Source organism: Melospiza melodia, chromosome 11 (genome assembly GCF_035770615.1).
Source record: "Melospiza melodia melodia isolate bMelMel2 chromosome 11, bMelMel2.pri, whole genome shotgun sequence".
NCBI lineage: Eukaryota > Metazoa > Chordata > Aves > Passeriformes > Passerellidae > Melospiza > Melospiza melodia.
The window spans coordinates 17,270,861-17,286,770 of record NC_086204.1 but is presented as its reverse complement, the minus strand read 5'-3'; the positions used below and the strand labels follow the sequence as shown (position 1 = coordinate 17,286,770).

Below are 15,910 nucleotides of genomic sequence, written 5' to 3'. Positions count from 1 at the left end.
TGAGCAGTTTCCAGGTGGGTTATTACTGTCAGAGACAGACCTCTGGTGGCCACCCAGAGACCAGCACCGTGGAGTGCACAGCTCCCAGAACAGAGGGAAAACACATCCTGAAAACATGAATGGCCACCAAAACTGAGACCAGGAACAAAACAAGTAAAGGAGCCATCATGGGCATATGAGCCATCAAGGCTGTCACTGCTGTGAGATGCTGAGAAGGCATTTTTATTTGACCCCAGTATACTACTGAGCTGAACTGCAGACCTGATTCGTGTCACAATGAAATACTTTGTAATTTCTTTCATTTTCACTGTGAAAATATTCAAAGTATTTTCACTGTGAAAACACTTTAAAATACAATCTCTGTATATTAGAGAAAAATCACAGCATGGATTAAGGAAGAAATATTTAAATTTTCCTTTGCCTTCTTCCTGAATTTGTATCTGTCTGCACTTGTCTTTCTAAGCTGTGCTGTATCAAACATTTCCCTTCCCCAGCACAGCAACTCCCATCACAGAATGCAACTTGGCTACTGAAGCACCTCTTCACATTTAAGTCAGCCTTTTCACAGACAGGGATTTGTGCAAGCTTTCTACATCAATCAATCCTCTATCACAAAATCTCCAAAGAAGCATTTTCTTTTTCCAGCAAAAAGCCCAAGTGTTAATTAAAAGAAAAAATCACAACAGCACTGATTCTTTGTTCCGTTACCCAGGTGTTAGCATTTTCAAAATAAAGCATGAATCATGTAAGCTGTTAAAGCAAGCTCAAAGAACCTAAAGAAAATGAAAACAAAGCATGAAATATTCAACAGCTTTTGCAAAACAAGGTGCAGCTAACAGATTTCAAAGCAAGCATATTGGTGTGAAGTCAAATTCTCATCATTATATGCTTATTACATACTGCTGACTGTAACCAGCTGAAGACTCACATGGAATTGAAGGTGGTAGAATTTTCTCTTCTTTTTGTGAATCCAACAGGCAGTGTTTTTAGCTCAATATTACACCCTCGAGCTTTGTTCCTCAAGAAGTATAACTGGAAAAAAAAAACATTAAAAAAATTTGAATATATAAACCCTTGAAAATTAAACAATAAAAAGCTGACAGGAATTATGAGAATATTACAGAAAAGGCCATATTTAATGAAATACTCTAAATTTTTAAAAAAAATCCCAAATGAAAAAAATTAACTCTGCCTAGAAACTCTCTGAAACATTTCTGTAAGTTTCTTTACTATTAAAAAAGAACATGTCCTCCTCATAGCAGAAGTTCTTCAGCATACCATGAAAGCCACAGTGGGTGTAATACCACCTCAAGGATGCTTTCTGGATTACAAACCTGGCACAATGGACACACAAGCACCATCCCAGCCACTGCCAAATTCTGATTTGAAGGCACCACTAATGGCATCATCCCATTAACGTGCCCAGTACCACACCCCTCAAACTGGCACCCGTGCAGCATTTCCCCACCTTCAGCACACATTTCCAGGACATCACAGTGCCCAATACACACACAAAGAGAATATGACTCCAGCCAGAGAGGAAGCTGGACTCTTCTGAATTTATTCTGCCATCAATGTGAGTCCTGAGTGTAGGGCTATATTTCAAGGTATCTTCAAAAGACTAGAAAACAAAAGGGCCTTGATGCCTTTTTGTGATTTAATGAGTCAAAATATTTTGGAGTAGAGTTGGTTGGGCTTTTTTGGGTTTTGGCTTTTTGTTCATTGTTTTTAGTTGCTGAAAGTGCTTCAGCAAAAACCTCTTCTCCCTTAGAAGGCTATCTTTTATGTCACTCTTGCTTAGACTCAGACTTTGAAGAGCTCTAGCTGTCTTCATTTGGTATATATAAGGAACCACATAACAATTTTTAGGCAATTATTAAATCCATTGTTTACCTGGAAAGTGTGTACTTAAAAATTCAAAAGTTGTGGAGATGTAAGGAAGCAAAAATTCAGACTTTCTTAACACACATCTATCATCTAACAGCAACAGTGGTCACACATAAATTTTAAAAAATGTCAGTGATCTTTTCTGGATCACTGACATGATGGATGTAGGCATCAATACCATTGCTGCATAAACCTAGAGACTTCTTTTGATTTCTGGCTCTAAAATTCAGGGTCATTCATACCTTCATAAGAGAGGTACCAGCTCTGGAATCTGGACTGGGACTACCTCAGTGGGAATTCAAAGGCAGCCAACCCTAATTCCAACAGAGCAAAAGGAGAATCAAAAACTCACGAGTCTTTTTGTTGCTGGACTATGCACGATACAATGTCGAGCAGCAGCATCAGCTGTCCTTCCCACATCTTCCAGGAAACGATAATCTGAAGGTTAAATGGAACAAAAAAAAATGTAGTGCCAGCCTAGTAAAACCAGGGAGTTTTAGAACACACACAATATGTTCTTACCACTCAGAAGGTTCAAGTCAGTAAATTCATTTACAGAGACAAACGCTGTTTTATTCCTGACTCCGTTACAGCTCAGTGCAAGCTTATGTTTCTTTACACACAACAGGCTGAAATGACAAAAAAAAGGAATTAACATGTTCAGCACGTGAATGCGGAAATAATCAAAACTATTTAGTTGAGATAACAGATACCTGCACGAATATTTCATGCATCGTGGACATCTGTACTTGGCTTCTTCTTTGCTACAGGTTTCACACCTGAAAGAAGTAAAAAACACTTCTCAATAAGGGAGCATTTTTGCACCTTACTGGGCTATGGAAGTGCCTGCTCAAAAGCCAGGCACTAGGCCATCCATCAGCATTTTCGTGAACAGCTATTTTAAGTGCACCTTAAAAGGAGAGAAAGAAAATACAAATATCCTGGATTAGGAAAGGTGGCAGACAAAACAACACAAGCCATGGGGAGTACCCCCAAACACACACGCATTACAACACTGTAGATGATTGAAAGAAAAAAACCCACATGGTAACTGAAGAGCTGGAAACATAGCAAGCCTTTATCAGCCTTTATGCTTTGTGGCCTGTGCTTTTTCTCCTTCTGCATCACCTATACTGTGCACTATACCAGGCTGGCTTATAATACTCCCAGCTTTAGGCACACGGAAAATAAGTCTCATGGATTCACACTAAACCCTGAACAATTCATCCCATTTTTTCACTGGAACAAAAAAAGCATGACAACACGATCAGCCAAACAACTTCTGGCCGTCAGCAGGGCAAATTCCAAAGTCAGGGAACCTTTCAGGCACAATATGTGAGATTTATCAATTTAATTAATAATCAGTGAAAAATGTTATTCCTCTACACATATGTTTTTAACTAGGCTAGCAAAACAGCTGCTTCTCCCACTCTTAAGAAAAAGGTCTCTGTATCATCACTCTTATTTTAAATCTGACAAGCAGAAAAGAGAAATGACAATGAAGTTTTCGAGAATATACAAACGCACCATTTTCAACTCCTGGGGGATAAATGCCAGCCCTAACCCACTTCTCTTCCTCTCCCCACCACGTGCTCGCTGTTTGCTGCTAGTGAGGGCCTGAAGGACATGCCCCGCAATACCATCGCCGGACGAGCCCTGTGAATTAGCAGCCCAAAGCCATTCTAAGAACCGGGAAAAAGGGTTTCAAACACTGCAAACCAGAAACGGGGAGTTATTCTGAACAGGGATTCCCCTTTCCCGCTCTGCGGGATCCCAGCCGTGCCCGCTGCCCACACCGCTCCGGCGAGGCTCTGCCCCGGGCGGCGGCAGCGCGCAGCTCGCTCGGGCCTCACCCGCGCGGGGCTGCAGGGCACGCCCGCCGAGCCCCGCGGAAGGCGCTCCCGAAGCCCGTGCGGCCGCTGCCGCCGCCGTGCCGTACCTGTGCAGGGACATCTTCCCGCCGCCCGCCGCCCGCCCGGGCACGTCCCGGGGCCGGTCCTGCTCCGCCATGGCCGCGCCGCGGGGCCTCACGGGGCAGGCGCGGCCTCTGCAGCGCCGCCTGGCGGCCGCGAGCCCCAGCGCAGCCGCACGGGGCGGGCCGCGAGCCGGACCCGCCGCGCTGGGGCCTGCGGGGCTCGGGGAGCCTCGGGGCTCCGGGACCGATGTTCCAGCCCGGGAGGCTTTCCAGAGCCCAGAGGAGCTTTCCAGAGCCCAGAGGAGCTTGCCGAGCCGCGCTGTGCGCCGCACACCAGCACGGTGACCAGCCAGGTGACACCGGGCTCACTCCTCACCTGTCCGTGTCCTGCCGTCTGCGTGGGATGTGCATTTCTGCCTCAGCTGCGGAAATGCGCATCCGAGCAGCGTTATAAGACTTTAAACTCCTTGCTTTTAAAAGAGATATTTTCTGAAATTAAGAACTTCCAAAAATAGGGCAATGAGATGAATAAAATATTCATGAAGCAGACGTTTTCTTAAAAATTATAATCTTGGAAAATACCCCCAACATTTGCCAAAACATCACCTCCAAAGCCAAACTCAGAGCAAATGTCAAATCACGATGTCAGTGTATTGATCTTGAAAATACAAAAAGTGAGACATTTTCTTATCCTTCTGTAATCGTGCTTTGTTTTATCAGATTTTTGTCAAAGTGGTCCAAAATGATGCTTTGATACAAAGTGTAAGATGGGATGTGCACGTACATTACTTTATAATGTCCCTCTGTCAGTATTCTGTGGCACAGATCATATGCATTTCCCCTTGGGAAGGGAAACACTGCCACCTAAGGAAAGTGCCCTTCTAGAGGATTTTCATCATTTCTAAGAATGACTATACAATATGAAACAGAATAGTAAAAGACAAAGAAATAGTTTGGAAGCTTATTTTATTATACTTTGGTGGTGTGGTTTACTGCAGATGAAGACAAGTTGTTTGAACACTCCCAGGCTCCTCAAATACAGTCTGGTATCACCTTGCCGTGTACTGCTGAGCACACTTTGAATTGATAATAGATAGAGGCATATCAATATAAAGAGTGTTTTTTCTAATGGTAAAACTGTTCTTTTTTACAAAGAAAAAAAAAAAACCCCAAACAACTTCACTGAACATTTTAGGCTTAATTTTAAAAGCCCAAAATGATCTAATAAATTTTGCAAAAAAAAAAAAAGGAATTTCTAAGAGGATGAAATGCTGATTATAATTTAACAGTAGCCATTCAGAAGACACACTATTGTAGATCTTTTCAGAAGTTACAAAATATATACAGAATATATCATCTTAAGATGGCTTTGGCATTAGCAATGTTAACTGAATACAGAATTTAAAAGTCAAAACTACTTTAGGTAGTTCTTTTTACAACAATTTTCACAATGGCTGTAACAGAAACTGTTCTGACTATATGCATCATATACAATATGCTGTCTTATACACCATTTCCAAAATAGTACACAAAATATTTTAAACAAGAAATCCACATAAATAATGTTTTCAGTTATGTGAAGTATGTGACCAATGGTTTACAATAAGTACCTTCACAACAGAAACATATCCTGATGTAACCAGCACATACAGTCTGAAAGATAAAAAGGGACTCAAATAATCTCTGCTAAGGCCACAAGCACCCTGTGTTATGAAGAGCACCAAGGCAACGTGGACAGGAAACACAAAGAGGTAGTGTGCCATCTGTTCAGATGTGTGTGTCCACCAAGGACTGGAATAAAGCAATGGTTAAGAAAAGAAGACTTATTGTACTGTGGCATGATTCACTTTTCATACAAAAGCTATTGCACATTTAGGAGCACTAGCAGGTATTGCTCCTCAGTATCACACGTCTCCAGCTTTCCTCAGGATGGTTTTTGTGCAGTGCTGTTAAAAAGCTTGCTAAGAACACTTGATGTCCTGAAAAACTCCATGTTCAGATACTCCATTCCAGAAAATTATGCAAGAAAGCACCAAGAAATTTATTTTTAAATACTTTTAAGAAAATTGCTTTAGTATTTTCTTTCTTTTACTTTTCCAATGTAATTTCTCCTTAGGAGGAAGTCTTTTTCTTCCTGAGGTTCTTGAACCAACAACATTTGAAATTATTCTTCAGTTTCCTAGTAATTTTGCCTGCAATGGATCATTACTTTTGTATTCAATCTGTGCAGCAACTCCATGCTGATGCAACAAGAAACCTAGGACAGAAATCTTACAGGAAGCATACGGAGCCACTTTCTATGAAGTGCTGCTGGCCTGGTTTGAGGTGAGGAAGTGCATTAACTTGAACAACTGGAAGCTGATTCGTGTCCTGAGTGTGAAAAAAGAACTGAGTCTTATGCCAGCTGCCATCTTCAATCTGGAACACACAGGAGAAGCCTATCAGAGTCATATAAAAGGTGAGCTTCAAAACACAAATGAAAATTGTGCTTAACAGAGTGAAAGAGAAGTAGTGCACAGAACATTTACTCTCTCAGCAGTTCCTAAAGGAACTGTGTAATTTAACAAATGCCATTTTTGAAGCCTGAATTTTTATTTTGAGGGTAACCGTTTCTAAATTTTCCTGGAGGACCTCCCTATTTCTGTGCCGATGTCTCTGCAGTGTCTTTGTACACACTCAAGATACATGAGATACAATGCAAACAGCAACTATAGACACCCTGTATCACTGCAATTGCTTTTACCCTTGAAGAGATGATGAATTCAGTATCTAAAGGCTGGCATATGCAGAGCTATGTAAAGAAGCAAGTTTTAATGGATGTGAATCTAAATAATTACTTATTTGCAGAAGGTTAGTAATGTCTAAACAGTACCTCTGCCTCCCTTTGATAATGTGATGCTGAAAGGTATTTACCATGCATTCATCCAGAAGCACTTTAGGTTCCAGGAGAGTATTTGCTTTGAATATTTGACCATTCCATCCTTTAAAGGTAACTGATGTCTTCTGGCCCCCTGCTGCAGTCAGTCCCCACATGGGTGTGTTCAGACAATGGACTGTGATGCTGTGGGTTGCTTCTGAGCTCAGTAAATGAAGGAAGTTCATCTGCACTTTTCCAACACCGAACTCCAGCTGAATTCCGAGAGAAAAGCATTGTTAGGCTTACAGCTGGGCTGTGCTGAGTGGCTCAGCAGCACAAAGTGCCATGGACATGGCAGGGTGGTGTTCAGGCACAGGAGCATGTATACATGTTTATATACACTGGGGCCAATGTCAAACAGCACCATCTGCATTCCTCAGGGAGATGTTAGGCCCTATTACAGGCATTACTATAAACAGAAGCTTTCATAGGATATTTTCAAAGCTTAAATATAAACATTTGCTGATGCTTACAACACTGCTGAAACACAGCTGGTCAGAAAACAGTATTTTTAAATAAGGAAACCGAAGCAAATGCTTTTGTGATTCAAACAAAGATATTATCAGCAGCAGTGTTTTAACTGAAGCCACATCACTCTGCTGTTTAGTCTTCTTATTCTACAGGTTCTGGCAATACTGATAGTCCATTACAAATGCAAAAGTTCATAAGTATACTTTGATTTTAGACAGAAAATATAGTAATTCATTATACAAGAAGAATTTCTCCAAGACTATTCCATATTCAGTGATCTTCCAAATGTAGGAATGCATACATGAACTTCACAGTATTTCTGAAGCTCTTCAATGACTACACTGTATATACAGAACTTCACAAACATACATTTTCTATTCCCGAGATACAAGAACTACATGTAAAGAGGTGCATGAACTAATGCTGTACAGAAAACTGGTCCCTCCCTAATGGCATTTAAAAGTTCCTAAGTGTTGGAAAGCAGTAATAACTTTCATTCTTTTTATTGTAACAACCTCAGCATCTCGACACTTAGGTATCCTAAGTGATGAGATACTAATGTAGCTTAGAAGTATTCCGGGCTTATTTTTATGCCTTGTAAAAGAAAGTATAAAGCAAAACAAAATAATTCTATCAGCATGGATAGATTCTCACACAGTGAGAATTACTAACATATAGAGTCTCCAGAAAATCTGTAACTTCTGTAGCAGAATAAATAAAGTCCTTCCACAAAGATGCACAATAAATCCCCCCCCTGAAATCTAACTCTTTTTAATGAGTTAAGCAAATAATTTGTTTAGAGTTCAAGCACAGGCACAGTGTCTGTAGAAGCAATGCATACCTTTGTCACAGACAGTGGTGTTAAACATGTCTGACCACCCGCAGTGAAGTTGCAGAAAACTTCAATGGCATCAGAAGGACATCCAATATTTGGGTCAATCCAGTATTTTCCTATTAGGATATAATTCCAGACAGAAAATAAAACCAAAATATAATTACTACTAATTTGCTAAAATATTAACACTTCTTGGCAAATATTATATATATTATCACTATACCTTCACAAGGAAATGAAAGGAACATGAAAATGTTTTCACTATTAAAATTATGCTAATAACAGATACTGAGAAAAACTACCATAATAAACCACTTCTGACTACAATTACACTGACAGCTTTAAAGAGGAGGGGTTTTTTATTTGAAATATTGATTCAGGAACTTGTGAGATACAATGACTGTCAGTGTATCTGATAGTGATAATGTATGGTATGCAATTTTTTCATTAGGAATCTAGAATCTTGCAAGATTAGCTATACATATTTGGAAAACTTCAAATCACAAAATTGCACTCAGTTTCAATTTTCTGGATACATCAATTTGCTAATAGATATTATCTGTCTCATATTTGTATATTAGATAGCTACATACTTCTACCTTTAAAATTCAGAAATTTTATCTTAAAGCTGAAATAAATCTATTTATGACAGGCACACCGCAAGAGAATACAATAAAAAAGAAAAAAAGCATTAAAACGATCAGTTCAGAATTTGAATGCAGAAAGCAACACTTGGAAGCAGCACCTTTGAAAGGTACCTGAGTGAAAGTGGGCACTTACCATCAGCCACTTTGGGTTCACAGTGGAGCAGATCCCTGCAGATGCGTGCTGGGTTATCCCGTGTGCCAAGAGGGTTCTTGATGCTGTGCAGTAAATTGCTAAGGTAGTGGAGCGTTTTGAATATCTCTGTACTCTGATCTAGCAAAGTTACTTCAGTATTCTGGTATTTCTGCCAAGGGCCATTAGCAAATGTGTTACCACAAAGAAGTGTCACAACAACAGTATATGCAGTAAGAGTCAAATGTCAAATGGCCATTGAATAGCCAGCCAGAATCCAAGTGTTTGTATTAATGCAATCAGCCATGTAAAACAAGCTAAGGGTAACATATCCCAATAGACAAATTAGGACATTTTATTAAAACTGTCAGAATGGTGATGTTAAGGCAGGTTTAGGTCATGCAAATTTGTCATTATGATCTAATAACATAAAAATATGGATTCAAGGAAGAAAAGGAAAAAATTGGTGCATTTTTAAAGTAAACTTAGAGGTTTCAAATTTGAAATAGTGAAATTTACTCTTAAGCTTAACCTAAAAAATAAATACAAATTTATTTGGCTTCACCCACATAAGGGATTTTCATGCAACCAATGCAGCCAGACACCTATATGTTGATTTTTTTAAATCAAACCCTAAATGCTACTATTGTTATCTGTGTCTGAGCAGATACAGTCCACTATGTGTGATAGTAAATTTTCACTACTACCAATCATCACAAAAGGTAGAAGTCTTGCTGCTTCTCTTAATTTCAACTCTATCCTGTAAATCCTAGCACATTTCATTACATTCTATCATTACTTGCTATCCATTATTAATTTAAATTAAGTCTTTGAAAAGAAACCCTGCTATGTCCTCAAAAAATAAAATTATAATTGCATTCACTGTATGATAATGTAAATACATTTAAATACATACCTCCATCTGCAAGGCAGCATTTGACTCAAACAAAGCTTGAACAGCAGCATTGAGATCCACTTGTTTCTAAAAAACAGGTATTTCAGAATATAAAAAGATGAACAAGAACATACAAAAGTGCGGGTGGTAAATTCTTTGAACAGTGGAACAAGGAGTACGTTTGAAGAGGATCCTGTTATTTTCCCTTTCAATAAAGCACTGGTTAGGGTAGGTTAGGCTTGTTACAGAATTTACCCTTGGTCCTGGTGGTCCAGGTGGTCCCTGGAAAATGGGAAAAAACACATATTAGGTGCTTCACATCTTTATATAGTACAATCAAAATGGAAAAATACAGGCAGAGTTTTTTATGCACTTACAGGTGGCCCAGGCTGGCCCTGCCATCCCTGAGGCCCCTAGAAGAAATGGATATAGAAAGCAATAGTTACTGGATAAGAAAAACTGGATATAGAAAGCAATAGTTACACATTAGAAGAAATGGATATAGAATGCAATAGAATACATTAAAGTCTCTGGTTTTACATTTATGTATTTATTAAATTACAAACATGTCCCAGTGTGTATAAGGAAGAAGGTGTGATATCAGCTGTGATAAAGTTGTGGATTTTTAGTTACTACTGTTAAAGTACCTTGCACCATTTACCATATGAATATTCAAGTTGGAATTCCTGTGTTGTCTGGTTCCTTGTTTCTCCAATTACTTCTGATATGAAGGGAACATTAAAGGTCATAGAAAGTATTAATGTATAATGTGCTACACATTGTGCCCATGTTATATGTATGCTGAGAAGATAAGTACTAGAAGGGGTAAATAATCACAAGAACATTGTAAATAATGTTATAAGTAACTGCAAAAAACTAACTGATCCATTTTAATCCATGAGTATGTGCCAGGCTTTTATCAGTTTAATTTATCAGCAGTGTCAATTTTCAGCCAGAACATGTTATGTTCATTGTTTTACAGTGATATAGCAAACTTCCTCTTTATTCAAAAAGTTATGTCCTTATTTTAGTGTGTAGGATGATTGTGGAAGAGAAGGAACTGCTCTTCCCTAGCTTACAGTGCCTACAGTGCACATAAATCTGTGTTTTAGGCTGCCTTAGGATTGAACATGGACCTTTCCAATACAATAAACCTATCTGAATAATTCTTTCAAATATTTATTCAACTATTCACATTGAGCTAGAATCGGTTCTGGACATTTATTAATATGCAGTGACAATTGTGTCTCTGCTAGGTTCTTCAAGCTCTACATACTCAAAGCTTCTCGGAGCTATTGTAACAAACAATGGCACAAATGATCACAAGGAAAAGAATAGGTGGCAGTGCCTTAAGAAGAGAAAAAGAGAAGGAATGAAAGGCATGGGCTAGATCTGCACCTTAAATTACTAAAACCCTTTCAACACAGCTAAGTCAATTTAAGCAGAACATTCTTTTGTCAGTGCTGCTTGTACCAATTACTTGAGCACAATAAGCTGTTCCAACAAAGCCCTCATACGTCAGTACGGTCATGCTAGAACAAAATCTCTGCCAAAAGTGAAATAATCTGATGTGACGTGGTCACGCTGACAAACGTTGTGAAACTGATCTAGTCAAATAGGAATTAAGCTGTAAATCACTTGATAAAGTAATAACAAGTGTTTCTGCTGTGAGATTTCACAGCAAGCAAGGTCTGCGTGAGTGTCACTTCATGCTACAACTGCTGAACTCGGGTTGTGCTCAAGCTGCCAAAATCAAGGGCAGCTGGAAATGGTTAAAAAAAGACCAGATTCAATCTAATATTAATTCATGCATATTTTAAAACAGGATCTCAAACCAGATAGGAGCAATGTACCTAAGTCACTGAGGCTGCAAATTTATCAGTGCTTAGGTCCTGAGTCAGAGCATGCGGTGGTGCCAGGGAATGCATCTGCTGGGGTTACAGTGGCAGCTGCACAACTGGAGCATGTCTGCACATCACCCGCCCTGGCTGTGCCCAGGGCTCAGCTGCTGCATCATGAAGGATGGGAAAACTGGGGGCCATCCTGTAATTCCAAGCACCAGCTCTATGCAAGGCTATGTTGATGGCTATGTTGCCTCAAATGGCTTTGAGGGAAGACCCATGTCTTGTATGTGTTCTTTGGAGAATAGAGGAAATTCCAAAGGGAAGCAATTTCTGGATGTTTAGATAGATGATTTTCTGATACTTAACACCAAGAAGACCTTAATAAGATAAGCCTATGGATTGTGAGCTTATTTATTTATTTATTTATTTATTGTGAGCTTTTCAGCTGATAGATCCTGCCCCTATTTATTTATGTTTCATCCCCTTACACCTATAGAAGGGACTGGAAGCCATCTTTTAAGTAGATATTTAATGATTAACTTCTTTTTAAAAGATGTTAATCATTAATGTTGGCAAAAGAAAATAGAAGAACAAATAATTTTAGCATATGTAGTACTAATAGTATGGATATCCCTGTGGGTTCTGTGTGAAGTAACTAACTGTCATTACTTCTCTGAGTTTGATTATTGCCCAGCTTGAAATTTCTTTGAGATCCTATTATTATTAAATATGCATACAATATTGTTGTTATTCATTATTAGAAAACTGTTCCGAGTTTACACAGATTACATTCATTATTTTGGCATAGTTCCTCAGCTGTTGCAAATCAATTGAGTTTCACAGAGCTATAATGTTTTATGCCAGCTGGGAAGGCTGACTCCACATTTAATTAATCAGGTCAGGTGTTCAGGTGCTGTTAGACTGCTCCAGGATACCTTCAGTCTCATGTGAATATATCACTGGCCTGTCTGATCATGCTTTGGCCAAGTATGTTTAGAATAAAATGAAAGAGAAAGTGTGAAAAAGAATCTTGAGAAACAAATTTGACATTGTAAGGATATATTTGTTTATCTTGGTTCAGGATTTGATTATTCAAAAACCAAATCAAGGAAAGGTAAAAAGTCTTCAACAGTTTGTCCCTAAGTAACCACTGCTCTTGGATGAATAGATGTCCTTGTTCTGAATGCTGAGATTTAGACATTCCAGTATATTTTTCAGATGACTGAATGCTTCAGTTAATGTTCTGTGTTCTTGGCATATGTCACCTTTTAAAGACTCAAGAAGTCTTGGGACAAGGGCAGTTCAATTTTATAGTGGTTTCTGAGATAGAACTGAATGTTTTAAAAATAAAAACCTGCACTGTTCCAATGAGTTTAAGGTATTTTGCAAAAGAGGAATGTCATTTGTCTTGATCCACTGTCTCCTTGCCAGTAAAACCCATGGGAAAAAAAGGAGGCAAATAGTGAATGCTATTTGTGAAATACTTTGTGGAATATCACATTTCTTAAATGCATTAAAACTTCAGAGAGCTATAGCAATTATCTTTACAAATCTTTGTGCAGTATAATTATATTTTAAAGATGTGTAAAGATAATTGCTATAGCTTTCTGAAGGGATTTTACCAATGTTCGTTCTTTCTGCTGCAGAGCAGAAAAATAAGGCTAAATTACACTTTTCATGAACTAAGTTAATTGCTAAATGTTTTACTGGAATGTACCAGATTACTTTTACAAATCTACTTAACTTAACCTTTGGTCGCATTAGAATTTAAGTGAGAAAAATGTAATTCCAGTCCATGAAAACAAAAGCAGAGACTAAACCAGTTAGTTTCAGTGTGTTCTTAATTCTTTAATCTCTCCATTTGATTGAACAGAAGTTCAAAGGCCAAAATCCCAATCTTTTACTAATGCTGAGAGGCTCTGACTTTACATACAATAGTACATACACTTAACTATGAAAGCATGAGCAATCCCAAGGACATTCATATTTTCTAAGAATTTTTAAATTCTTGAGGAGTGTATTTTTAACAAAGAATGTGTGCTTTACCACTGGCCTCAATAAGAAGACATGATTTTGCATTCCATGTTTTTCTGGGGATAAAAAGAACATTTCTTGCTAGTACTGAACTCTGTAACCCTGACAGACTGAAAAATCTAACTAAATATACTACAAAAAGGTTAAAATCTATGTGATTCTAGGAAGAATGCCAATATAAATTTTAAAGGTATAAATTAAAGCTCAGAATACACAGTGGGATGAAAAAAAATTTAGTCTCCTTTGTATGTGATAGTAGTTGGAAATAAATCCCTTTCTTGGGGGAAAGTAATGTCACTGTATATGACTTAAAATTAAACATTCTTCTTCTGAAGACAGCCTTACTAGATTAACTCATCATGATGAATTCAAGAACTTATTTAGGAAATAACTTCTTAAACACCAGCACCAATAATGGAAACAGATGTTTCTTGTTCACCATTCTGGATGTTTTTTTTAAGGATTATTCTTGGATCTTTTTTTATAAGTGTCAGCATTTTTAGCTCTATGCTGTCATAACAATTCTTATGAACAAACAGTAGAAAAAGACAGCTAAGATGGATAACAGCAAATTGAGAAAACAGCTTTCCTCTTATTCTCAGATAGCAATTGCCTCAAGAGCATTAGAATCAAAGAGTGGAGTTCTCCAAGACACATAAAGGAGGCTTCTTTCCAAGCTTTAGCTCTGTAAAATGTCTTGAATATTTTAGGTTCATTTTTCAAAATTTTATAAGGCAGTTTGATTGAATTTTTGGAGGTGGCTGCTGAAAGCAAAATACAATAAGTGAAACTAAATAATTTTAAGTGAGATGGGGTGAAAGGCAGAGGTAAGAGAAAAAGGAACAGGATCACATCTGCTAGTTACTGGAAAATGAACTAATTATATATCTGTCATAGAAGGTAATATAGTTATCAACTTTGTGCTCACAAATTTGCTGTAAATATGATAGCTTAATGACTTTTCATATAGCCATAATTAATTGGAGACTTTACTGTCTCTAATAAAATTTAATATAAATCAAACATTCACAAATGTAGAATGACTCTTGCTGAAAAATGGAACAGCAAATTCATAATCCATCAGTGCTGCCCACAGTTCCTACAGCTGGAATGCATTGCATGGACACCCACCTGCAGGTCTGGGCTTCTCCTGAGCTTCTCCCTTTCTAGACAAGAAGATCCAGAGCTATGACCATGTGCATGCTGTGAGCCTCTAGATCTTTGACAGCAAATGTGACTGAAGATTTTCCTTTTAGATCTGAATATGGACAGATTTTTGGAATATGCTCCAAACTGCTGTATGACCAGGACCCAGCAGCTCACACCCACTGGGCATATCTGCTTAAGTCAACTTGAACAAGAAGGTCACACTTCTAACCCAGGCTACCAGCTTTCCTGGGCAGTGCTCTCCAGGAGCACAACACGACTGCCTGGCATGCAGAGCATGTTCAACCTAACACAGAAATAGATTTTACACAGCCAAAAGAATGAAAGCACAAAAGTCGTTTCATCTTACCATTTCACCCCTTGTGCCCTTTTCACCTCTTGGTCCCTGTAAAAGAGAGCAGCTGTTAATCTGATATGCTTTCTAGCTGCCTAGGACTGAAATAAGCAGATTAATATCCATGAGAATTATACTGCTCACATGAAACATCCAGTCTCATCTATGGAAGTATTTACAGCTCTGGGGGTTTAATTTTCCTGTACCACTAGAAATTGAAATTAGTTGAAAACACCTTGTGATTCCCACATGTGGAAAGCTGTGTTCTTCAGCTTGTGAGTATGTTTACTCTCAGTAATTTTATCTGTTGTCTGTCAATCAGCTGTGTTCTCCACAATTTCATCCACATTCAACATCTTTGGAGAACAAAATTCAATACTCTCCATCACTGAAGAAATCCATTCATCACATATATATTTTTATTATATTATTAGTTCTACTCTTATAACCAGATTAGACACTATTTTTCTGTCACCATTTTGGCTGGTTTTGCACTTGAATTGTGTTCCCAAGGATGGCAAAAATCTTAAAGTTCTTCTCTGGAAAAATTTTGCATCTTAATGGCTGCATTTCATAACACATAGAAGTAATCTTCAATTAAAATCCTTTCTTGATGATAATGGCAAACATTTACATTCAATATGAAGTCCATTAAAAGCCTTCAAACAAATGCACACAACTGTAAAGTTTTTCTCCTCAGTGCAACTGAAAAGAATGGAGCAAGACAAAATACTGATTTTTCCAACAAGTGGAAAGACATTCCCCTTCTTCTATTTCCCTTGTAAATATTTGCATTTATTACTTTTATTGCATATTTACTATTTTTATGATTAT

General features: G+C 38.1%; 2 protein-coding genes across 2 annotated transcripts in view; both read right to left on the bottom strand.

The window, feature by feature from the left end:
• ZNHIT6 (zinc finger HIT-type containing 6) overlaps positions 1–3,911 on the bottom strand; it is a 30,341-nt gene extending 26,430 nt beyond the window's left edge. Inside the window, exons 1-5 of the mRNA XM_063165771.1 lie at positions 3,827–3,911; positions 2,601–2,666; positions 2,410–2,516; positions 2,240–2,325; positions 929–1,032 (exon numbers count right to left, since the gene is read on the bottom strand). Of these exons, the coding sequence (XP_063021841.1) occupies positions 929–1,032; positions 2,240–2,325; positions 2,410–2,516; positions 2,601–2,666; positions 3,827–3,897 (434 nt within the window). The 5' untranslated portion in view covers positions 3,898–3,911. The remainder of the gene's footprint in view (positions 1–928; positions 1,033–2,239; positions 2,326–2,409; positions 2,517–2,600; positions 2,667–3,826) is intronic.
• Positions 3,912–4,771: 860 nt separating this feature from the next.
• Positions 4,772–15,910, bottom strand: part of COL24A1 (collagen type XXIV alpha 1 chain) — a 119,066-nt gene continuing 107,927 nt past the window's right edge. Inside the window, exons 53-60 of the mRNA XM_063165770.1 lie at positions 15,092–15,127; positions 10,075–10,110; positions 9,953–9,979; positions 9,719–9,784; positions 8,806–8,974; positions 8,032–8,141; positions 6,716–6,931; positions 4,772–6,220 (exon numbers count right to left, since the gene is read on the bottom strand). Coding sequence (XP_063021840.1) covers positions 6,074–6,220; positions 6,716–6,931; positions 8,032–8,141; positions 8,806–8,974; positions 9,719–9,784; positions 9,953–9,979; positions 10,075–10,110; positions 15,092–15,127 — 807 coding nt within the window. The 3' untranslated portion in view covers positions 4,772–6,073. The remainder of the gene's footprint in view (positions 6,221–6,715; positions 6,932–8,031; positions 8,142–8,805; positions 8,975–9,718; positions 9,785–9,952; positions 9,980–10,074; positions 10,111–15,091; positions 15,128–15,910) is intronic.